Source organism: Echiichthys vipera (assembly GCF_963691815.1).
Source record: "Echiichthys vipera genome assembly, chromosome: X".
Lineage (NCBI taxonomy): Eukaryota > Metazoa > Chordata > Actinopteri > Perciformes > Trachinidae > Echiichthys > Echiichthys vipera.
The window spans coordinates 10,587,096-10,613,898 of NC_139825.1; the positions used below are offsets into that span (position 1 = coordinate 10,587,096).

At 41.6% G+C, this 26,803-nt stretch overlaps 1 protein-coding gene across 1 annotated transcript; it reads left to right on the forward strand.

Moving 5' to 3' along the window:
* Positions 1-1,770: 1,770 nt before the first annotated feature.
* klhdc8a (kelch domain containing 8A) lies at positions 1,771-21,930 on the forward strand (the record flags this gene model as incomplete). Its single annotated transcript, XM_083938758.1, has 7 exons — positions 1,771-1,935; positions 2,394-2,604; positions 7,125-7,289; positions 7,803-8,021; positions 19,886-19,987; positions 21,071-21,219; positions 21,877-21,930. The coding sequence occupies 7 exons, from the start codon at positions 1,771-1,773 to the stop codon at positions 21,928-21,930; spliced, it is 1,065 nt and encodes a 354-aa protein (XP_083794884.1).
* Positions 21,931-26,803: the final 4,873 nt, after the last annotated feature.

The window sequence follows — 26,803 nt, forward strand, 5'->3', positions numbered from 1 at the left end:
TAGGACACAGTAGTTTCATTTTCATTTTTTCAGCCATCACTTCCCACTACTCTCTGAATCAAACATGATGGGGGGTGAGAAATCCTCGTCACTGCCTGGGGTTCACTATGATTGGTTGATCAGCGTGTTTTTAGGGCGGGCACAAGGCAGACTAGCCAATAGTGGGATTTGGCTAAGGATGCGTCTGTGCAGAGCAAAGAACAGCAGTGGATAGAATGTGCCCTATAGACGATACCACGATCTCTCTACTTTGGCAGATCGTCAACATGTTCTAATCCTTCATGATGTAATATCATCATATTCCCCACCCCTAGTTGAGTGTGAAGTTCTTGAGAAAGCTGCAGGCTGCAATATCAAGGCCAAGCATTTGTTTGTATATATTGTATTGTTTGTATGTAATTCCGTCTCAAATTTTGTGTATTTGCATCAAACTAGCTTAGTCTAGCAAAACTGTGGTATATGGCTTTGGTCCATTGGTCCTCTAAAAATATATATTGAATCAAAAGCAATGTGGCATTTAAATCCGCTCATCATGTTTTGCATGTTCAATCTAAATCGCCAAAGCAACTATTAACTTTATTAACTGTGGCTGTCGGATGGGGCTCTATATACATTTGATTTATGTTTATGCTTATTGTTACTCTGAACCTTTTCCGCCTTTGTATTGAAACTGTTGCAAAATAATTTCCCTCGGGATAAATAAAGCTTCTTGAATCTTGAATCTTGAATCTTGAATATAGGGGTGATGTATAGTGGTGGCTGTGCGGCTGTGGGTCAGGGGGTGATACCAAAGATCAGCTGTTCAATCCCTGGCTCCTCTGGTCCACATGTCGAAGTGTCCTTGGGCAAGATTATGAACCCTCAAATTGCTCCCTGTGCTGTGCATGAAATCTTCACACATTGATGAATTGATGATCGAAATAGTTGTCACTTAATTTTCTTTGGATCCTCTAATTGATTAAAAAATTTGTCATTGTGGGACCGCTGTCAGAGAATTTTTGTGCAGGAATGTACAATTTTAGAAGTATGATATACTAGAAGTTCAAAGCAGCATAAAATAGAAATATTCAAGTTAAGTACAAGTACCTCCCGTTTAGCTTAGTGCAGCGCTATTATATCATCACTTGTGTAGCAGCTCCACATGGGGGTTACATCCATTATTTTGCATTGTCTGTGGTAATGGTACATACAGTAGATCTTGAAAATGCACCGTTGGGGGATTAATACATAACTATCTTATCTGGATCGAGTCAATGATCAGCCATCCATTATCATCAATGTAAAGTGAAAATACTTAGAAGCTATAACATGCATTTCCTATGACCAATGCATTTTTAACATCTTCCTCTTAACTTGACTTGAACTTGTTGCTGAGTGGTAGAACCTTCTACGCTACTGCAAATGTCCACTCTTGTAACTCTACTCAACCACTGCTCTCCGTGTGTTCACTTTTTCATTGCTCTGCTCTGTCTATTGTACTGCTAAATTCATTTATACCTCATATCTTCTCCAGGGCCCTGCATGAGGCAGTGGACCATCCCCAGGAGAGTTCAGCCTGGCCTTTAACTGATCCGACACTCCTACTGCTCAACTCCACTTCACCTCTCTAATAAAGAGCCTCCCCCTCACCTGGAGCCCTGACTCCAGTCTCTGAGCTCTCCAACACCTCCATCTTCTTAGCTCCCCCCTGACCAATCCACCTCCAAATCTTACTTGATTCTGCCCTCCTCCCTCCCTGCCTCGGTGAGTCTTCTCAGGGGTGCTGAGGCCATGGCAATACCTTCAGCCCGCGAGTTTCACTGGCAGAGCCTGGCACGACTGCCCAGTGGCCGCGTCTACCACACTCTGTCTGAGGTCGGGGGGCAGATGTATTTGCTAGGGGGCTGCGATGCTGCTGGGAGGCCCTGTCCGGCCCTGGAGCTCTACTCACCCGAGGTACCCAACAAATGCATTATGGACACTGTTAGTCACAAGAACTATTACTGGTAAAATCAGAGCAACACTCAGTTGGTAAGACATAATTTTAAAATATTTTCAAAAAACTAATACAGATTCACACATACACTTAAATGTGTCATGAAAAATGTTACATATATAATCTTTTACATTGTCCCAGTGCACTGAATGCACTGAAAAGTGGTAAATAGGTGCTATCTGTACAGTTGCATTTCAATTTCCAATGTGCAAATGTATCATGATTTGTTAAAACATAAATTACACTCAGGCCCCTAGAAATAAATTAGCTCTCTATATAAGACATATCCCTGCACTGAGGAGGTGCACCAAATAAGATAAAAAAAACTACAGGAAAAGTTCAACCTCCAACACACAGTGAACTTTTTGTTTGTCTTTAGCTGCTTTGCCTGAATGCGGCTGCTTGTGTCTGTTTGCAGGGGGACCGCTGGATGAGCTTGTCTCCCATGCCCACCCCTCGGGCCGGGGCAGCTGTGGCAGTGCTGGGAAAACAAATCCTGGTGGTGGGAGGAGTGGGAGAGGACCAGAGTCCCCTGAAGGTAGTGGAGATGTACAACACAGAGGAAGGGAAGTGGAGGAAGAGGAGTGCTCTGCGGGAGGCCTTGATGGGTGTATCCATCACTGTGAAAGGTATGAACCATATCATAATAAGCAGTAAGGGGCATAACGGTATACTAAAGTTGTGGTTCAGTATATGGTTTTGAAGTCACGATACGACCAAACTGCTTGGTTGTCAGAATGAATTAGTAAACAATTAAACACAAAGTTAAACTGTTTTGTCTGTCAGTTTGAAATATACAAATATATTGTATAATATATAAAAAACTACTACTGCAATGCTGATTATATAATTGCAACTACAGCATTAACTAAGGTTATGGCATCTGCCCGTTCGTTGAAATAGTGTTGGGAGCTGGGTTTTCACAGCAACGGTGATAGTAACACCTGGATGGTGTCTTTTTAAATGCGTGTGCATGTTCATTATTAACCTGTGTGTATCCTACACTTGGCATGTGAATGACAGGAGGAAGTCTGCAAGCTTCGGTTTCATTTTGTCGTTTGGTACGCAGTTTGCTCTTTGTTCGCTACACTTCCATCCACACATCAGGCTACGCGGGGGTGCAGGGCTCTACTACTCTCAATCGTTGGCTGCTACTGCTCTACTGTGACCTTCTCTTTACCTGCCCGAAACACTTTGATAGCATTTTCGCATTTACTTTGGTGAATATAGTATGTCATTCCTTGCACCAGAATGCCAGGCTCTGCACGCCTGCTAGTTAGGCATGCCCTCAAACAGTGCTGTGAGGACCCGCGCAGAGACTAGCAGTTAGCCACCGGGACCTGCCCTTTTGTCGTATGCAAGAACCAACAGAATAGCTGTCATGTACTCCCATCTTTAGAGGAAGTGGAGGCCCAGTGGTTTAGCTTTATTTTAGGATGCTGTTATTATTATTGTTATATATAAGAAAGTATCTTCTGTTTTCCTGTGTTTGGGGATTATATCCAGCTGGAACCAGTTCTTGATTTCCATCCCTACATATGATCAGTAAAACATCATGTAAAGCTTGTGAGTGTGTGGCTGACACAGACATTAGTCTGCTAGTTGTCTATCAAGGTTACTGCAGTAGTGAGCGCTAACCTAGTCTAGCTTAAAAAGTGACATGATGCCAGACATTGTCGAAGAGAGAGGAAGGGATTTGAACAGCCCCGCCCACAGCATCTGACCTGAATATACCAGCATAGCAAAAAAGAAGGCTCTTTTTCTGTTTTAATTAGGAAAATTAATTCAGCTTTTAAAGCATTGTAATGCATTTTACTCTGCTGATTGGCTTTGAATAAAAATGGATCTGCGACCCATCTTGGGTCCCAACCCTCATTTTGTGAAATGACTAGTATAAACAAATACAATAACATTTTTTGCCCTTTACCTTAATACTTGAACTCCTTCACTTGGGGTAAGGACTCATTCCCTACCTGGAGTAAGCAATCCACCGGTTTCCTGATGAGAGCCATGGCCTCAGATTTAGAGGTGCTGATCCTCATCCCAACCGTTTCACACTCGGCTGCGAACCGATCCAGTGAGTGCTGAAGGTCACTGACCGACGATGCCCATCAGGACAAGTCATCTGCAAAAAGCAGAGACGAGATCCTCAGCCGAACTGCAACCCCTCCCCACCACGACTGCGCCTCGATATCCTGTCCATGAAAATCACAAACAGTATTGGTGGCAAAGCTCAACCCTGGCTGAGGCCAACCCCCACGGGGAACGAATCCGACTTACTGCTGAGGATCTGGACACAGCTCTCGCTTTGATCGTACAGAAATTGGGGGGAGGATCAAAAAAAGCACTCCCCACACTGCGGTCCTGTGGGAAGCACAGTGCGGGATTTGGAAGAAAAAAAAACAGAACAGAAAACAGAAAACTAGAAACAGATTGCATATTGGGTGAGTGGAAAAGGTCAGTGAGGTTTCCAACACAGTTGCGAAGGTGTGGGATGGGGGATGGGTGAAGGGGTTGTGTTGCATATATTTATGTAAGTGACCATGGATGCATGTTTGACATCAGCCTGTGTCCCAAGGATGTGCAGAGCGTCACACAGCAGCATTCACCTGGAGGAGTTATTCCAGCAGCAACTTTGGCTGTTTATTATGGTTTATTATGGTTAGGGCGAGCAGTCGTATTTCAATAGACACGACTACTCTGAATGTCTGTCTTGGTCACCAATATGATCCATACGCCTCTGCAAAGCAGTTAACTTCTCCAAGATCTTTCCCATTCGGTGTTCAATAACCTGCGTCTGTGCACTACAGCTCGCTCCGAGATGGTACCCAAGGCATGGTGTAAAATCACCGTTAAAGTGTTCACAGCTTTATCCAAGGTGTTATCCAGATAGCAGTTAAGAACCACAGTCTGAGCGCTGAACAGCTCCACTCCATCCATTAATTGTGCCGGGCAGCTCCACGGGGCTGTTGACTGCTGCCACCGACTTCTGTATTTTCCGATACACCAGGGCAGTGCTTATTCCAATCAGCAGAAAGCCGGTTATCATGGTTCCGAATATGTAGATATCCTCAATGTCCTCCACGAAAAGAATTCCATGATTTAAGTTGGATTTAAGTTGGAGAGCAATGTAGAGAAAGGCTCCAAAGTACGAGACAAGACAAAGAAGCAAAGCAGGGAAGATAAGGGAGGAGAGCTAGAAAGAGGCGACCGCCTTCACCGAGAGCCAAGGAGAGAGATCTCCCATCAGCCTCCAGCTCTGCCTCTACAAAGGAGGGCGTGTTAGTAGGATTAAGGAGTTCCTCAAAGTGCTCCTTCCAGCGCCCGGTTACCTCATCAGCTGGGGTCACTAGCTTCTCGCCCTTATTGTAAAAAGCTTGGACGTTTCCCCGTTTCTCCCTCCTGAGGTGCTGAATGGTTTTCCAGAAGCACTTTGGTGCCGACCGAAAGTCCTTCTCCGTGAATTCTCCGAACTTCTCCCACACCCGCTGCTTTGCCTCTGAAATGGCCGAGGCTGCAGCCCTTCGGGCTTGTCAAAGGCCAAATACTCGAACTGCTGTTTGGGGCATATGCACAAACAACAGCCGGGGTTTTTTGAGTATCCCTATCCAACCCCTATCCAAGAGTACGGTTCCAGAACCGAGGTTGTGCGTGGAGGTAAGCCCCACTAGATCTAACTGGTAGCGCTTCACCTCCTGCACAAGCTTCGGCTCCTTCCCCCAAAGAGAGGTGACATTCTACGTCCCCAGAGCCAGCCTCTGTGGCCCGGGTCCCCAGCGGTTCCTCCTGTGAGTGGTGGGCCCACAGGGTGGAGAGGTGGGAGGTGCCAGGATAAGCAGTTGAAGATAAGTGATGAGTGAGTGAGTGACCTGAATTTTAACTTATGCAGCCAGACCATTATTCCAGTGCTGTGGAGACAGGTCTGGTAATATGAAACTAGAGCTGAACAGAACAGGTCCAACACATCCAGATCGCTACACCCAGCTAACGTTAGCACCAGTTTACAATAGTTAGGTGATATGTTAACATTTTCCACATGGCCACCCCTGACAACAGCTGAATATACTTTATTGTAACCAACAAGTCTTTGGAAAGTTTGACAATTGGTTGTCAATGTGATACTCAAATGTATCCTCACATTTTGATAATTTCAGAGAGTTTCTCTTCAGCCTCTAGTGACTTTGTGCTCAGTATTGCGCTGCATCTGTCAGCGTCTGCTGGAACAAGGATAAATGCTGTATACACACAGACTTATTGGCGGCATATAGGCGCATCTCTCCATCTCTGACCAGTCATCAGGCCTCTGCCTTTAGCACGCTGTGTCATTCCCAAACTCCTCCCCGGCTGCTGAAAAAGAGACAAATCGACAAAATAATCAATAGGACCAAATTTAAACAAATAACAGTGTTTTTGAATGGATTGCCAGTCGGTGATTTGACTAAATGATGCCATTTTTATTGACATTTGTAGGATCATTATTTTCCAGATAGAAGATAATGAGCTTTTCTGTTCCCCAAAATGAATGTAAAGTATTTGAGGAACTTTTCGTCTCTCTTTTGTTATTTGTTATTTGTATTAAAATATATGCATCAAGGTGAGGAGTACATTTGTATAATTTATATAGAAGCACTTGAATAAAGAAAATAATGTAATGCAGATTTTTTTGCTGCTGCTCTTATTCTCTTCTTTCTGATGGTTAATGCTGTGAAGTATTATCCATTGTGTCAACAATCTAACCCACCCCCATTCTTATGCGAGAGGTGTCATGCCAAAGTGCCAAAACGTGGACTCTTTACTTTTATTATTCTGCTGCTGTACTCCCTGTCTTTCTCATGTATGTCACAGTCTCTTGCTCAGTCACAAACTTCTCAGCCAACTCTCTGGCTGTGCAGATTTTTAGTACTTCATAAAATATAGTGCCAATGAGGTGTTTCCATCTTCTGCTTTCACAAGCAGATTTTTTGTTGAGCAGGTTCTGACTACCCTAACCTGATACATTATAAATAAATAAAAGTGCTCAGATGGACATGGCTTTGTGTGTTTGTTTGTGTGTGTGTGTGTGTGTGTGTGTGTGTGTGTGTGTGTGTGTGTGTGTGTGTGTGTGTGTGTGTGTGTGTGTGTGCGTGTGCGTGTGCGTGTGTGCGTGTAGATGGCCGGGCTCTGGCTGTGGGGGGGATGGGTGCGGATCTGCTCCCTCGTAGCATCCTGCAGCAGTATGACCATCGGAAGGATGTGTGGGCGCTACTTCCTCCCATGCCGACCCCACGCTACGATGCCAGCACACACCTGCTAGCAAACAAGCTCTACGTTGCAGGTTAGAACAGACGTGTGTGTGTGTGTGCGTGCGTGCGTGCGTGCGTGCGTGCGTGCGTGCGCGCGCGCGCGTGTGTGTGTGTGTTAGACACTACATGCGTTTAACTAGTACTGTAACGCATTCTGTTTTAAAGTTGAAATCCATAAGAATTGAGATAAGTTTCTATTGCATTTGAGTATAGCGAGGGAATGTCACCACAGACACACAGATGGTATTTTGCAAAGAGGCAACTACAAGTGCTTTCCTTAGTGGGTCATATGATCAATTTCTATTGTCTTAACTCACTCTTTGATAGATAGAAACTTAACAGACAATTAACTACATGAAAATCTTACGGATTATAACTCTACATTAAATAACTAAATGACTGTCACTGAAAGGCTCGTTACTTCATAATTAGCTCCACCATCTGCCAGGCGAAACCGAGGAGAACATGTGTTTGGTCATGTGTGTTGTGTGTCGTCATTCTTTCTGAACTTGATTTTAATGTCAGGGATATGATTTGACTTTTAGGCGGTCGCCAATGTAAGCGACCAGTGAAGGCCTTCGAGGTATATGACGCAGAGGCGCGTTCTTGGACTACGCTACCCATCATGCCTTGTAAACGTTCGTATGGGGGCGTGGTATGGGACATAAGTGGGAGGTTGTGTCTGCTTGGAGGACTGCGGCAGGGAGGAGGACACCAGAGCTCCAAGTTCACCAAGAACATCAACATTTTCGACACCAACCAAGGTATGACATTTTCTTTATAGGCCTCCATTTATTGTATAGGTTATTTGATCATTGTTGTGTGTTTTGGTTGTAAGTCACACTATTTTGGTTTATAATAAGCCATGCCACTTCTTTCCTGTCCTGCCTTAAATTATGATTTATAACACAGAACACATGTTATGTGACAGAGGGTTGTTGAAATCCTCTGAACTTCCAATCACTGGAGATGCCACATATGTCAGAGTTAATTACACAGACATGTGCATAAAACAATCCAGCTTGACCTGCAGATGCAACAAATGCCATCTTGACTTATTTCCACCTGATACAAGACATCAAGAGGGGTTGAGGACTTTGACAGGATTTATACATAATACAGCTTTAAATGCAGCTCTCTATCCAAAACTCTAAATAATATGTTTTATTCACTTGTTAGAAATGGGTAGCTTCTATTGTCTAGAGCAGTGGTTCCCAACCTGAGGGGCCCGACCCCCCATGGGGGGCGTCAAAGATCCAGGGGGGGTCGCGAAGCCCTCTTGATTTTAAGGGGTTTAATAATTTTAATGTAATTAAAATGTTAAATAAATGAGTAGGCTAAGCATTTAATTCATATACGTGACAAAATCAACTAAATCCAAGGGCCACATTAAACATTTATTCGTGTATTTCAAATGTTAGTTATAGGCCTACATCACGAGGAACAGAGTTGGTGTATAATATATATTATATATTATATATTAATTTTCTTTATTATATTTCAATATGTTACCTGCTTAAATGAATTTGAAAAAAGAACTTGTACTTTTAAAAGTACAAGTTCTGAAGCTGTTTTTCAAATTCATGTAAGCAGGTAATATATTGAAATATGTTAAAGAAAAAGTTTTTTTTTAAAGTACAAGTTCTGAAGAAATATGTTGTAATCATACACAGGTTCTCCTCATTGTCCCATGCTGTTATTAAATAACTGAAATATAAAGTATTTAATGTAAAAGAAGTTATGATGTTCCTTATTTTATTTTTATTTTCATGGGGGGGGGGGGGGTCACCAACGTTTACAATGGTAAAAATATGGGTCCCTTAAGAAAAAGGTTGGGAACCACTGGTCTAGAGGAATAGTTCTACAGTTTGGACAATGTTCATATTCGCTTTCTTTCAAGGAAAAAAGATTGATACCACAACTTCACTGTCATTATATATGTGTACAACAAAGTATGTGTTGGTTAGTACATCATATAGAGTAGTAGAAGCAGAGGGTAACAACTAGCCTGACTTTCAAAAATATGCAACCAGTAACTCATAACCTGTCTGAGAAACCATGTTTCTTGCTTGTAAAACGTGTACATATAGAGATATTGTAAAAAAAAACCAATATATATATATATATATATACAATATTTTTTTCTGCAATATGAAAAATGAATCAATTTTAGGGACAGGATGTACTTTGGGAGCAAATATAAGAGGATTGATCAAAAAAAAAGTGTGCTCTAGTAAACAATTTAACCGTTAAAATAGTTTGCATATTGCCAGGAAGTTAATTATTTCTTGCTTTGTACATTGCTTGTGCGATCATAAATTCCACTAAATCCCTGAATTCCAATGCATGTGACTTTGAGCAGCAGATTGTTAGTGTGCTCCAGAAATCCAACATTATTTACTATTATTAACTATCATTATGACTCTTTTTTGTAGAATGCATAATTATTGTAGGTGTTTCCCAATAACTCCTCTGTTCAATTCAGATACAACCTTACAATTGAACACTGAGTGTTCAATGCTTTATGATCCAGAATGTGTCTTGTTGTTCCCAGAACTGGAACGCTCCTCCACAGCTTTGCTTACACATATTTGATATGAGGTTTCCACCAAAGGGCAGTACAGTTGTGTGGTGGTTAGCACTATCGCCTCACAGCAAGAGGGTTGCTGGTTCGAATCTGAGCTTGGGCGTTCTCTGCGTGGGGGTTTTCCTGCTTCCTTCCAAAGACATGCACGTTTTAGGTTCATTTATAACTCTAAATTGCCCGTAGGTGTGAGTTTGAATGGTTGTCTGTCTCTGTTTGTCTCTATGTGCCCTGCGATACTGGCATTAGCTGTCCCCTCCTCTCCCCCGACCTCTTGCATACCCTGTGTACCACAACGCAGTGCCTTATCCCTCTATCCAGCAAACACACCCCAAAGTAACAGGTGAACAAATTGAGGAAGGACCGTAAGGAGAAAAGGGACAGCTAGAATCGATAAGTAATTTTAGATGGCTGGACATATGCTGGTCACACATCGGGATTGGTTGAGTGGAAGTCAAATAAAGCAGAAAGTAGGAGTGATAATGTTAATGTATGATAATGAGGAGAAGGATTGCCTTGTGTGTGTGTGAGATAGAGGAAGAAAGAAGGAAAGAAAACTCCCTCCAAAAGGCAAAAATACAAGCGTTGGCGTGCATAGCCACACGCACATGCACACACATACGGGAGGCAGCCGTACCCTCTAGCCGTAACCCTTTCTCCAATCTTATTTTGGTGGAGATGAGATGGGAGATGAGCTGTGGAGGGATCGCTGGGGGGTGAGGGGCGCTTTAAATTACAAGATCCAGAAACAGATTGCTTTATTATCCATCTGCACCAATATCTCTTCACACACACACACGGTCATGCAATCTGCTGTCACACAGTGATATCCTATTACTGTTCCATTCCATATCGCCAGTATTAGGACATATGCCTGTTAGCTGACTATTTGGTATTGTAGGCAAGCTGCAACAAGCATGACCGAGTTGTGAAAGAAATTTAAAAGAAAATTGTCTAAAAGGTCAGTTCATCCAAATTACTAAAATAAAAATGCTTCGGCTTTCTCTGGTGTTATCCAGCCATGCAGATGCAGTGTAGTTACATTTGGATTCATTTGCTCAGGTTTTGAGGTATCTGTCCCTGAAATGTCTGCGTCCACAACAATACGATGGTTTGGTTTCTATGCTGTGAGCACCACAAACACAATTCCATTCACCTCTATTATATTGTGGTGGTGTAATCTCTGAGACAGATGTCTGAAAATTTGAACAAATAAATTGCAGCATTGCTGGATACTGTCCAATTCCACCACAGATTTTTTTTACAGGGTCTGAAGACCCCTTATATGTGTTATTATTAACTATGAAGGTCTGAATTCCTCTGCCGTACTCTGCTCCCAGTTACTATTGGTGCAAAGTTTACAGCGCCAAACATCACTCACCGTTCAAACACAAACTGCTTAATTGGAGAATTAAGCCGCACTGGGGACCAATACTTTCATATTTGGCAGAGGTACAGACATTTCTTGTCATGTTTATCAACATTAAAAACAAAGATATATAGTTTGGTTTCCTCACAGGTTTTACAGCAAGAAATGAATTATTGATGTGTGAACAAGGGAAAGCAGAAGCAGAGAACATGTAAAAAAGGGATATGAACACTTACAGTCATAGTATATGTGTGTGAAAATTGCATATCAAACTCATGATGGTTTTTCAGATGCTGTGAAAACTAAAACATGCACACAGCGCAATCTTAGCTGTGTTGACAACTTGGCAACTTTATCGCTAGATTTAGGGTCTCTTCAGACACTTTAGCAACTTTATTTCTAAAAAGCGACTAGCAAACTTACTCAGAGCAAGGAAAATGTAGAAATTTATTGTAATTCATTCTAATGCATGCTGCTCAGACTAATATGGCAAACAGCATGCTATGTGCAGCCAACACAACCGCCAAGCTCTATACAAATTATACCATCACCCCCTCTCCATCCTGTGGGCCCACCACTCACAGGAGGAACTGCTGGGGTCAGGTGCTCTGCTGCACGGGTGGCAGTGAAGGTGAGGGGCCTCGACGAACCAGACACGGGCAGCAGAGACTGGCTCTGGGGACGTGGAATGTCACCCCTCTGTGGGGGAAGGAGCCGGAGCTTGTGCGGGAGGTGGAGCGCTACCAGTTAGATCTGGTTGGGCTTACCTTTGCAGACAGTCTCGCTACTCCTGGATAGGGGTTGGACCCTATTCTTCTCTGGAGTTGCCCAGGGTGTGAGGCTGAGCGCCGCGGTGCTGGAGTTTACCCCGGTTGATGAGAGGGTCGTGTCTTTACGCCTGCAGGTGGTAGGGGGAAAAACTCTGACTGTTGTTTGTACATATGCACAGAACAACCGTTCAGAGTATTCGGCCTTCTTGGCAACCCTGAATGGAGTCCTGCATGGGGCTCCAGTAGGGGACTCCATAGTTCTGCTGGGAGACTTCAACGCCCACTTGCACAATGATGGAGACACCCGGAGAGGCGTGATTGGGAGGAACGACCTCCCTGATCTAAATCCGAGTGTTCGTCAGTTATAAGCCAAAGGTCGATGATCAATTTTGTGATCGTATCATCTGATCTGAGGCCGTATGTTTTGGACACTCGAGTGAAGAGAGGGGCAGAGCTGTCAACTGATCACCATCTGGTGATGAGTTGGGTCAGAGGATGGGGGAAGATTCTGGACAGACCAGGTAAGCCCAAACGAGTAGTGCAGGTGAACTGGGAATGTCTGGAGGAGGCCCTTGTCCTAGAGATCTCAACTCACACCTCTGGCATCCCTGTGGAGGTTGGGGGCATTGAACCGGAGGCAGAGGCAAAGCAGCGGGTGTGGGAGAAGTTCAGAGAAGACTTGGAGAAGGACTTTCGGGCAGCACCAAGGTGCTTCTGGAAAACCATTCGACACCTCAGGAGGGTGAAACGGGAACCGCCCAAGCTGTTTACAGTAAGGACGGGACGCTGATGAACCTGAATGATGCAGTCCCCCTGGGGCCAACTAGTGACACATTTATTCCCACATTGTCTGTATTTGATTTATTTTCATATTTTGCTTGAGATGGTTAAAACTTCCCAAAATACTTAAAAGCAGATGGAATAAAGCAGTAATGGCAATAGAGCAAATGGGCTCTTGTTTTGACCATGACTGTGGGCCAATATGTAATTATTGAAAGGACACCACATAATGGTGAGATTCTGTGCAGATGGATCATTTGTGTGGTCACAAGTGTCTGAGATTTCACACAGGCCAGAAAGACAGAATCTGTCAAAGACAGACAATTAAAGAGGAGCACTGTGGATGAAATTACTACCACAGAGGCTACAAAGCCCAGTCTTCAGAGAATCATCTCATCTCCCTCTTTCTATTGTCTCTCTCTGTCTTTATTCTCTCTCTCTGTGTTTGCTTTGTCTCTCCATCTCTTTATTCCCCTCTGCTGTCTCCCTCCAGAGCAGAATAATACATGCTGGGGTTTTCCCTGCATCCTAAAAGAAAGTCTTGGCGCACCAGCCTGGTCTCACCAAAAGGCGTGTGAATGACACGCTATTTCTCTCAAGCCATCTTGCGTATAATTACAACGCATGTCATGATTTTTGCGTGTCATGTCACGCCATGTAGTCTCAATTGACTTGTATAGTGCAGAGAGGGCGTTGTCATTTCACGCACAAATGTCATTGAGGGAAAACCCACGTGTTCGTATTTCTCCACAAGGTGGCGGAGAAATACGAACACGTGGGTTTTCCCATGACATTTGTGCGTGAAATGACAACGCCATCAATGCAAGTGGTGGAGCTTTCTGTCAGAGGGTTGTTTTTAAATCAATATTTCATGTGAAGGATGGCTGAAATAACGGGCGTGAAATGCCCTAACCCTAACCCTAACCCCTAACCCTAACCCTGGGGAACTACGGGCGTTAAATGACACGCAAAAAGCTTAATATGCATAGACATGCACGCGAAAAGTCATGAAAGTCATGAAAAGTGGCGTGCTATTTATACGCCCTCCCATGAGACCACCTAGGGCGCACAGACTTGTGTAATCCCTCCAAAGCAAATATGAATAAAGCTTGCTGACACAACTCAGTCTCAGAGGACTGAACCATAAGTCTGTAGGGTGATGTATTGACACAACTGTAGTTTAAAGAGGAACACAGAATGTTTCCAGTGTCTAGTATTAAGTAAAATCAGAAAAAAGAAAGTCACAAGAGTAAAAAAATAATGAGAATCTAGATCCCAGTTCAGACAAAAGATTGGCAACGCTGCAGGTAAAAGTTGCAGCGGTGTGGACTGACCTGCCTGGACTCAAATCGGCTGATGTTGTCGCCTGCAACTCAACTTGTCAAATCACCAACAGCTGGTTTAAGAACGTAAGACATGTCACCTGTTTCAACAGCCAATTAAGTCTTAGCAAAGTCCGCTTGTCAAGTCACTTAAAAACCGTCAGTTGGTTGAAAAGGCTCAACAAGCATGTAAGAGAGAGAAAGAGAGAGGGTCGAGCAAGCAATGAAATCAATAAGAAGAGGGAGCGCCATAATCCAGAACAAACCAGTGAATCAGGGAAATAAAATAGTTTTTGCAGTTTCACAAGTAGAAATGCAGCTGTAAAAAGTATCTCAATATCTCTGTCCTAATTTATATTTTATAATGCTACAAATTATATCCGGGTACAAAGAAAAGCCTGAAAAGTCGGATGTTAGAACGGAATTACAGAGAGCCATTGCTATGGAGATGATACACCGTCTCACCTCGTCTCACTGGTAGGTATGTTGCACACCTGCTCATTGTAATTAGTTGCAAGTTTCAACTCGTCGCAAATCTTTGTTCTGAACTAGGCTTAAGACTCAATATAGCACAGAATTTCAAATATTAAGGTTATAATATACATATATGAAAGTATAAAATAAAATAATATATACAACTACTTAGAAAAATTAAGGGAACACTTAATGGTCCCTGCTGTATAACAGCAGTCAGTTAAACCTTAAGCTGCTTTGGTGCAAATGAAAGTGAAACAGTTGTAATGAAGAGGCAAAGTGAAGACAACCCCCAAAATGGGAATGGTTTGATGTGGTGGCCACAGACAGTTGCTCTCTCCTCATCCTTCCTGACTGATTCTTCTCTAATTTTGTGTTTTGCTAGTGCCATTGTCACTACTGGTAGCATGAGGAGGCCTGCAGCCCAATCAGGTTGCACAGGTAGTCCAGCTCCTCCAGAATGGCACATCCATATGTGTTGAAGGTTTGCTGTGAACGTTACACTTACCGTAATATTATCCAGCATGAGCGGTTCATTGGGTCAGGTATTGTCTGGGTACCCTGACAGCTGTTAGGTACAGGAAGAAATCCTCAGAGCGATTGTCAGACCTTACACTGGAGTGTGTAGGCAGTTCCTGGATGTCGAAGGCACCGATGCCATTGGCTGGCCTAGGGAGAGGGAGCGCCGTGATCAAGAACAGTGAATTAGGGAAATCAAACAGTACTTTCACCGTTTCATCACTACTAGAATTCAGCTGTAAAAAGTATCTCACTATCTCTGTCCTCATTTATATTTTATAATGCTACCAATTATATCCAGATACGGAAAAAGTCAGAAGTTAGAACGGAAGTAAAGAGAGTCATTGCTATGGAGATGATACACTGTCTCATGTTGTCTCATTGGTGCAAACTGGCAATTTTACCGACACTGCAGACCTACACATTGCAAGTAGTAATCTTTAGTCTGACCTGGACTTTACTGACTTCCTGTTTGCACACTTCATTGCTTTTCATTGGGTGGCCCTACCCATGTTTCCCAGCAGCAACTGAAGTCACATGAAGACATTCATTACAGATTACTTGTGTAACCCAATTTAGCAAATCACCAGTTTGAAAAGTTAAATTACAATTCTTGACCAGGTGGGTATCATTTCAAATGTTTCTGTACTTGTGCCAATACAGTAACAGAATTGACCTGATACCTTTCTTTTGATACCTTACTTACTTACATACTTTTTAGGATATAAATATGTTTTAATTCATAACCCTTTATTCATTTAACAAAAAGATCAAGCATTCATGGCAACTTTCGGCACAACACAGTTTTTGATACGCAATGCTTCACTCACATTTTGACCAGTATAGCCTTATTCTTGACCTCCAAATAACTTCTGGAATTGATTAAACCTCTGAGATTTATGGTACATACAGTATAAAATATCAGCCAGGAGGATTTTGTGTTGTTAGGAGTAAAGAGAGAAGAGTGGACAGCCAGCTGTGATCTATATTTTGCTGTCTTCATTAAGGCTGGGAAGGATCACACAGCTCTTCATTACACACTGCTACACCATGCAAGAAGGTTCACCATCTGGCTACTTATCTCTTTCATTCTCTCCACGTCTAGTTTCCCACCTTGTTGTCTCTGCCTCTTTTTTAAGAAGAAAGATTGAGAATAAATGAGACAGAGAGGGAGACATAGCCATGAAAGACAGAAAGAGAATTAAAAGAGAATAAGAAGACAATGAGACAGGGCAAAGAGAAAAGAAGAAAGAAAATTGAAAAACAAGTACGAGAAAAGATAAAAGATATCCAAAAAAAGGAACCGAACGTAGACAACATTAAAGAGCTAAACCTTTTTTGTGCTTTTTCTCTTGTTCCGTCTCTATCTTTTTTAATTTCGCCTCCCTCACTCCCTAATGGAGTTAACTTTATTTCTCTGTCATGATTGTCTCCAGTCTAGGTTTCCTATAAACAAGACCTGGCAGCAACAAAACCTGAAAGTAAAAAAATAAAACTTCTGCCAAGTCTGCTGGGGAAAGAGAATGGTGATGTCATTGTGTCTACTGCTCTTCAGTACCTGTATCAGTTTTAGTATCTGGAGTGTGAATGAAATACCACCTCTACTCCAGCCGCAGCTCTGTCTTCATTATTACTGTCAGGGAATCAGGAAGATCAGATTCAATATAGAATGTCTTCCACACCTTCCATCCATCTGCTTCACAGATTTTTCTTAAATGTAATCTCCAAAATGTTGGGATTAAAGGTGGCAATAGTTATTTTAGTAGTGGTAGATAAAAAAGTACCTGTTTGCACCTGGGTTCAGTTCTCAGCAGTGGGGCTTCCATCCTGGCAGTAGCAGTGTAAGAGTCTTACTGCACTAGCAGCTCCTGCTGGTTGGTCAGGATATCTGTGGATAGGATATCTTACATTGTTTTGTGTTGCAGCATAAGCTGAGCCTGGTTCAACGTTTGTGCTGGAGCTGCGTTTGTTTTACCAATCAAGCTAATGCAAAATGAATGTATTGGGATCACATAGTAAGTCTAACTCTGTAGGTCCTTTTCAATGTGCTAACGTATACTTACTCATGTCCTCTCTCCTCCTGTGACCTGAAAATCATTCACCTCTGCCATCATAGAGGACCTTCCAGTCCCTTATATTCACATGAGGAGAGAGAATTTTGGGAGGAGTCAAATTAGATTAACTATACAATTATTAAGATCTTTCCATAGCTCATACGTAAATTTACATGAACAAAATAAATTTACATTTCTGTCACTCTTTAACTTCATCTTTTGTTGTGTCGCATAACGAGGACAGACCAGGACTTTATTACAAGGCACAAGACATGGCAACAGCATAACCTCCCCCAGCAGCCCTGCCGTACATATGCGTGACACACTGCTGTTCTTACTAACAGATTTATGCATGAAAATAAATTAATGTACAGCTCCAGAAAGTATGTACCAATACATTCACTTTACACTTGTGTGTCACATGAAGTAAAAACACCAAAAGAAATGCAAACCGGAACAAAATGAAAACAGTAAGTAAAGCTAGCAGAAGTGCTACATTTGTATATCAATGACAACACTTCTCTTTCATGGACGAGTAGCACAAGTGTTTTCAATAGTGAGGTTTTAGTGGGAAACACTGATCATATGACTGGAAAAACAGATGCACAAGTTGTGTGAGACTTTGTATTATGTATTATTATTTTGTTAAACAATATCTCAGGAACCCCTTGAGGGACTTTTATTTTAATGTGGCACAAACGTCTACTTGGAATCAGGGATGAGGTCAAGGCACGAAGGTCTGACCCCACAAAACATTTTTGTCCTCTTGTAACTCAAGAATTCCTACGCTTATTATGACAACAGTTCACACAAATGTGTCACAGGATGAAATGGTGAAGTAATAACATTTTATACCCAAAAGGTCAAAAGTCAGCTTCACTATGACCTTACAATGTCCTTGTCCATTATTCAACATCATAACTCAGGAACAGAAGGGGGACACATTTGGTCAGTACTGAATTGTTGTGTGTGTGACTGTTGGTCTGACGGTTTACCTGGTGTCCCTGAAGGTTTTCATGTTACAGTTTTTCTCGATTGCTAAGACACATTCCTTGAAAGCTTCTCTCCTTTTCTCTAAACTGTGAACACAAACCCCAATTTTCAAGCTACATTCACAAAACCTCAGACTCTTCTTGCAAAACCAAACTTTCACCTCAGAACAGTTCAATCTGTGCCCAAAACTGAACTTTGTTGTCAAATTGTGCCCCAAGTCAATCAAAATAAAAACACTACTGAGCCGTCACTAAACACTACATAGAAAAATAGAGAACACAATGTTCAGGACATGAAGCTGAATGCATGTTGCATTTAGCACTTGTACACAAAGACAAAAAAATGAAATCTTGTGCATTTACATGCAGCACTTGTACAAAACAAACTCGTATGCATTTGCCACTTGTGTACAGTTTGGCATTGTCCTCACGGACCATATCAACAATTAGGCCTCTTGGTGTGGGGAGAACATACCTGTCCTCCCACCCCCATGTGGCAGTCTTTCAATTCTACAAAAAGAGAACATGCAGTTACAAAAAATATACATGGAATACTAGGCCTACAGACAGTTAGACTAACCCTCCATTACAATACTACAGTACATTGGCACAGTGATGTACTGTTGTACAGTATATGCTGTAATATTTCATACAGTCATTTTCTCTCAACATGTACATACTGTACTGTAATGTCAAAAAAGATAATTACCTGTTCTCTTCTCTAAATCTTCGGATTATGGTGGACACAGTGAATCTACCGATGTTTGGTAGTACACTTTGTCCGGCCTCCCTCATGCTCATGCCATGGACAAGAACATGGTCAATCACAGTAGCTCTGATTTCATCAGATATTACTGTTATTTGTCTTCGCTGACCACCTTGTTCACCTCGACCACCTCGACCTCCTCTCACACGAACTCTTCCTCTCAGATTTCTATCCATTTTAGTGCCTCACAAATCAGTGCTCTCTGAATTGGCTTTATATATTCCCTCACACCATTAGCCACAAGTGTGATCAATTTTGAGTTGTTGTGTTCCAGTAGTGACAACCGTGCTTTAATTGTGTTTCATTTTTGCCACCGGTGCTCACCATTATGCAGCACAGGTGCATCACAATGAAGATGTGTCGGGAAATTGTGTCTAAACAGGTGAAAAGTGCTCATGGTTTTGCCAAGAGAGTGATTGATTCAATCAGTGGGTTCAGGCAACAGAGAAATTGGTTCAGACAACAGGGTTTAGTGTTTTAGCAATTGAGAAAAACTGTAACTGGAGCTTGCAGGTGGACTGCTGATTTTGGATGCTGTTGTGCACACTTTTTCAGAGGTCAGAATAGCAATCTTGGACCTGTGACTCACTTCCTTTTCACACAGGAAGCATAGATTCAAATGTTTTATTTAAGTACAACAGCACTTTCTCTGCTCAGTAATGTTCTGACCCTAACTCCAACCTTCCTGGCCCCTGTCTGTCTGTGTTTGTCATAACCCTCTGTGTGTTGTGTGTCCTTACCTGGTGTGTGTGTGTGTGCGTGTGTGTGTGTCTGTCTGTCTGTCTGTCTGTCTGTCTGTACTGTACTGTACATGTCCTGGCTGCAGCTGGCTTGTGGGTGACCTGTTTGTGCAGGGCACACTCTAAAAACAAGCTCAGCAGCATCAGCCAAAGGAGAACTACTGTGGCACTGACCTCAGCCTCTGCTGCTTCATGAGCTTGTGCACACACAAGCTCACACACACCTGCTCATTTCAGCTGTCGTATCTGCTTCTGTAGTTGCCTGGTTGAAGTCCGAGGAGACGGTGGCGATGAAAACAAAGAGGGCTGACTTTGCTGCTGCTTTCCTGCGTGGCCGGATGGTAGTAGCTGGAGGACTTGGTAAGAGTCATAGTGCAGTTTATATTCACTAAGTGTTGCTGCATCTCTGTCCTAATACTCCTGTGAGAACAATCTTATAGGTCAAAGTAACTGACTTATAAGTATTCACATGAACTTTGTTAAAAATTAATCCTGATGACAAAGATTTTTTTTTAAATACCTACAGTTCAGAAATTTCAAAAGGGTTAACCTTCACGGATGGTCGGAACTACCTAAAATGTCACCTATTGAAGTACTGTTCCACGACGTTCAACCAATGGTTAAAACCGTGTCTAAGATATACAAAGCCCTGTTACCTTTTTATACATCCTGAACCAGATTTAGACTTAGGTGGGAGAAGGATTTAGGCATGGAGATCGACCCAGGATGGTGGAGCGACCTAGCAAGGCAGCAATGGTGTTACGTGTACACTAAACTCAAGATATAGGTTAACTCAGTTTCATTTCTTACATCAGATTTATCTCACCCCCCATGCTTCACGGTTTTAATTCCAGTCTCTCCTCCCTGTGCTTTAGATGCGGTCTAGCTGAGGGAACTTTCCTTCACTCCACCTGGCAGTGCAGTAAACTGCAGAGTTTTTGGCAGGGGATTTGTGTTGCTTTATCCACAATACATGGAGTTGCTTTCCCATTAGACCCCGATGTGTGCCTTTTGGGAAACCTCTCAAAGTTGAATCTGATATAGAGTCACTCCATTAAACTTACAGAAATCCTACTAGCCGTTGCTAAAAAAAAAAAAAAGTGCATTGTCATGAAATGGAAGTCAGATCCTCCATTACCAGTTGGACTATGGCTATTTGGGTTGTAACTAAAGTATCTCTTTCTGGGTTTTTTTTGTCGTTGTTGCGTCTTGACTTATTTTGGTGTCTTTTACTTTTGAGATGTCTGAAGTGTACAGTATGCATTTACTGTGGTGTTTGCATTCTATTTGAAAATCCAAAATAAAATATATATATTTTTTTTAAATCCTGATGAAATAAATGAAATCCTGATGCATTCATGTTGTTAGATTTCTTGTAAAATATGAGAAAGGCAGTATACAGAAGAATGTCTGTTAATCTTTCTATGTGTGTACGTCTTCCAGGTCATGAGCCCTCAGCGCTGGACACAGTGGAGGCCTTTCATCCTCAGAGGAAGAAGTGGGAGAGGTTGGCTCCGATGACCTACCCACGATGCTCAACCTCCTCTATCGTCATCAGAGACCGCCTCCTGGTGGTGGGTGGAGTCAACCAGGTACACTTGTACTAAATGTAACTGGAAATGGTATACACTGACACATACACAAACAGTACATAATTACAGTAATATCCATGGTGACAGATGTTTCCTGCTCACAGTTGACCTATTTATATCCTCGTCTCATTGGCCCTGCACAGTTGTGAGTGTGAATTCATGCAGAGTAATGCTCTTGAGTGAAGAGTTAGTAAATAGGACTGTCTTTGAAGAAGGTTCTTATCTGACTCAATACATGCTCATCAGGATCACGCATGTGCACATTAGTGCCAACTTTCAACACTGCAGTGGACAGTAATGTGCTACTTTTCCCAGCAATGAACAATGTCATGATTACTATCCAATTTTCTGTTATAATTACAGTTTTGAATTGTGTAAAAACGACCTGTAGTAACATCTGTACTACAGTTTTAGTGTAAGGGTTCTATTTTAGACATGTGACAATTGGCAAGGAGGCTCTCAGGAAGTTTTGTGGTAATTAAATACTACTGTTTATTTACACAAAAGTATATGTGTGTATATATTATGTGGAGTATGGAGTGCATAGAATACAATTTCAGACGCAATTTTCTCTCTCTCTCTCTCTCTCTCTCTCTCTCTCTCTCTCTCTCTCTCTCTCTCTCTCTCTCTCTCTCTCTCTCTCTCTCCCTCTCTCAGGTCCCAAGCTCAGCCCATGAGATCCTGTATGTGAAAGAAGAAGAGTATCTGTAGCCTGCAGTAGTGGACACTTCCTCTTCTCTGTACAACCCTCCTGAATCAGTCTGTAGTGCAGTATTTAGGAAGCACTGAAAGAAACAGAGAGAGATGGAGTCCAAGTGAGAGCCCCTGACTTTGTTATGTATTGTAAGAGACGACAATGCCCCCTGCTGGGCTGGATGGACACTGAGCCCCACATGTAGTAACGTCCAAATTAAGCTTCATGAACCATTTTAATTATTTTCCATTAGATGGAGGTCTCTGTTCAACAAAGGGTTGAAAACACACTGAATTACCATTCAATGAGCCCTTTTCTTTAAACCAAGAGCTCATCTGGTGGACTCAACAAATACAACTAATGAGTCATGGAGCTTCATTTGGACACTACCTACATGTGAGCACACACATGCACAATGGAGGAGCTGGCTCTTTCTTTATACCAACTTATGTTTCTTAATACTTTTAGTATGCGACACTTCTGCGTTGTACGTTGCAGTGCATACATGGAAAATGAACTATTTTGTAGCTTATATGTCTAGTACTGTAGACACATGGAATACCTATTTTATGGCATATATGCATTTAATGTTTGGTTTTACAGTATGTCTTTGTGTGTTTGTTTGTGTGCAGCTTACTAAGAAGTTCCACATGAGATTTAAATTTAGTTTAATGACATGACTGCAATATATGTACATTATTTAATATCTAGCAAAAAAAAAAACCTTACTAGAAAGTGAATAATGTTTGGTTAAACTGTACTGTAACAACATTTGCACTAAAGCAATTATACTGAGTAGGAGTTCATATTACAATCAATCATTTCTAGTGTAAGTTATTGTGGTAATTACACTGAGAATGCTGTCCCATCACTTTTCTACGCTGTAACAGTGCACCGTTGTGGGTATGATCATAGATATTATTTAATACATTGCATATATGAGAAGAAACTATTAAATGATGATATGTTGTTTGTTTCAGTAATTACCAGACTACGTTGTAGGCAAAGAAGTGGATCCTGTTTGACTATGACCGATTGTACACATTTTATTCCTGCTGCAATACAAGTTTTCATCTGTGCAACATGTGCTGTGCTGTAATCATCATCAGTCAACACCTCACTCAGGTTGTGATGTTACCGGTTTGTATTTGTGACTTCAGAGATGACCTACTGACTGGTGTTATGTATGGTGTCATTGTAGTTGAAGCAAAACGTGTCTCTGTGCCTCAGGCTGTTTTGTTAGAGGTGACTAAGCTGTGAAATATGTAATTGTGTTAAGAATTCTTCTGACCTACACCATGATCAATCTTTGATGTGGCCTACAACCAATCATTTCATTTAATATAGAGGATATGAGTAGTCATATTCGGTGGACGAAATAGGATCTGTAGTTTGTAAATGCACTTGTTTTTCACTAGATGGCAGTGATTACACACATGAAGCCACACAAGCTTTTGAGGCCTTCACATGTTCATTACACTGACAGTATAAAAGTATGTGTGAAGGTGTGTTTTCTCGGTCAGATTTTTTCTTTTTGTAAAATGATTCCTTACATTTTCTTAAGTTAAAATGTCTTGACTTAGAATGATATTATAATAATAAGCAATACCAAAACATGGAATGTGTTGAAATTGTACTTTTGTTCATTCAAGTGGTGTAAAAATATTTTTTCTGACTGGAGATTATTATTAGATAGTTTACTGTTCTTATTCTCTATACACTATTGCATACTAAGTTTGTTTTCCTCTATTGTAGGAAATTTTATTAGAGGAGGGGCTTTTATGCTGCAAACTGCACTCAACGCAAAAGTAAAGTGTGGAAAATATTCAATATCCCAAGCCAATTGTGCATTCCGTCATCTTTGGGTGTATAACTTGCTATTGCCATGTAGTGATCTGGTCACAACCCTGGACTTTGATTAGGTGAAAAATAACAACCCTCACTGTTACTGTGTGTTTATGACTGTTTAATGAATACTACAGCTTTTATTCAATACTCTGGTGATCAGTTTGGTGCACGTTTAGCGTTTCAGTTTGTTGAATTGCAGATGTGCAGTCTCTTCTTTATAATAATAATAATAATAAATTGAATGTATATTCTGGGACTCAAAGTTATCAGCCCCTGTAGCTGGTAAAGAAAATGTATCTACGATTATCATTTTTTAATAATGACCATAGACTATATATTAGAAGTGGACTTAGTCTCAGGGTTTGACAAGTGAAGCCAATGCCTTAAACCTGCATACTTTCTATTCTAGGGGACGACTCCATTGGCTCCAAAAAGAAGTCTGATTGTATAGAAGTCAATGAGAAAATGAGCCTACTTCTCACTTTATTTATTACCTCAGTAAACATTTTCCTAATGAGTTTATGGTTTTAATTGCTGGTTTCAAGTATTTTTCAATACAGAGAACATTAACGATAAAACAGGGAATACTTTTGGGCTACACATGGCTACCACAGCAACCTGTCAATCAGGATAAGGCTACACAATGTCTAGCCATGTTCTGAATGTTGAGTACAGCTCCTTTAAGACAGTTAACAGCATAGGAGGCACTTTGAACGGTGAAGCAAACACTATTTAAATAAAGATGTGATCACTTGCACTTGTCATAGACTTAGACTTAGACTTAGACTTCTCTTTATTGATACCTTTGGGATGACTACCGCAAGGAAATTGAGTTGAGTCCAGCAGCTTACAAAAACATGATGGAGTTATAAAAAAATACAGTGTAGGACAACCAATAAACTCTTAGCTAAATAGATACAGAAAGTATACAATATATGCAGTAAACAATAAACTCTTAGTCAAATATATATGAGGTAGATGTAAGAATACAGTTAAAATAAAATTTGGGATGTAAACACAGAGGTGATCACGTGACTGAACTTTTAAAGAACAGAAATGAGCTCTCAGAGTGTGTGTGGTTCTTTGTGTTGTAGTGAGATCAGGCTGTCAGTGATTTAACCTCTGAAGCCGTATAGGTGCTGCCCGGTCTCCTCCTCAGCTTCACTCTGCACTGACGGCTTTCTTCTTCTTCTTCTTCTTCTGGATTTCCGGCAGACTAGATGCCTAAAGGCACGTCGCTGCCATACACAGATCATAGTTATATCCATTATATTATATCCATAGGAACAGTCTGGTTTCCCCCAAGGACTGCAACAATAGTGGCTTTGGTGAGCCCGGTAAGCCCCTCAATATTTCACGGAGAATTTCGATGACGCTTACCGCAATCTCAACGTTGATTGGTTGTCGTAGCACAACTTCATGTGATGTCGCTTGAAAAGTTCAAATTAATCAACTTCAAGCAACACACGCAATGAGGCGATAGACGCGATGGAACGCATCATCGCTTCATCGCATCGCTCTTATCACTCAGAACGCGTCGCCTCCATCGCTTTTTGTGTAAATGCACAGTAAAGATGACTAAGCTGCTCTCATGGTAGATCCGCTGGTTGTTCAGCGTGGACAGCTCGTCGATCTTGTTCGGCAGCGAGTTCACATTCCCCATAATTACGAAGGGAATTCTCCGCTCGCTGGGCCATTGGCTTCGTGTCGTATCCCAGATCGTCCCTTTGTGTGTAGAGCCAGCAGTTCCTCTCTTGAGTAAATGAGAAAACTGGCTCTTTGTTGCATTTTAAAGTTAGAAATATATATAAAACACACAATCTCTTCACAAGAAGAGTAAGAAAGTTGAAAGATTGAGGTCAAAATAGGGTAAAAGTGCTAAAAACCGGAGAGCTAATGGTGAGGCAGCCGTCTCCTACAGCGCCAGCGCAACCGTAATTGTTTGTAAACTAAAAATCTGTCTATTGGGGAAGAACTTTATTTTAAAATTTGCTGTGTTATATGTATCTCATTGATATATATCTGGTAATGCTGTAAAAGCTGTAAGTTAATAGGCCCAATAGGGTTCTTGACAATCAGCAGTGATTGATATACAGTGAATGTAATAAAGAAATAACCGCAGCACTCGCAGTGTTACAGCTAGCTTTGGTAAAGGTTGCTAAGCTCATGAGGTAATGCTTATTCACTACTTACTCAACATCTACACAGATGTACTCCAGTAGGCTTTTACAGCAGTCCACTAAGGATCCAAATTTGCTCTACAAATGACCCAAGGACACATACAGAGTCACACAGTTTAGACATGAGAAATGAGGCTGGCTGCATATTTGTGACCGCTGTGTGGCCGCTGTGTTCCTCTGTTTTTTACAGATTAACACGGCGAAACTAAATGCCCTGGCAAATCCTCAGAGAGATGCAGAAGACTGTTATTAGCCTCAAGTTAGTGATGTCCAAATGCAGCTTCATCCAGTCCACTCCACTCCAGTCCACGATGGTGATCTCTGTTCAAAAAAAACACTGAATAACCAATCATTGAGCCCTTTTCTTTAAATCAAGAGCTCCATCTAACGGGGTCAACAAATACAGCTAATAGTTCATAAGGCTTCATTTGCACATCACTACCTCAAGTAGTAACTGCCACTTAAAAATGCATGTATAAGGAACCTGAACAGTACGGTACTTACACAAATAAAACTGATTGTAGTTTGAAAAAGAAAGTGTAACTTTTTTAGTTGTTCACATAATGCATGCATTACTCAATTTTTTCAGCCCCAGCTTGTTACTTCAAAGTAACGCACCACTTCTTGTTTTGACAACAGTGTACCAAGTCTTTCCTCTATAGTTTTCATATTGTTTGGATTATCAAAATAATTTTGATGACTTTTGATCGTACCGTTGGCCCTCATTTATCAAACGAACGTACGGCAGAAAAACGTGCGTACGACCATTTCCACGCAAACTTCAGCATTTATCAATTTGGACGTGAGCGGGAGCTACGATCGAATCTCACGTGAGGTCTGAGATCGTGTATGCACATTTGAG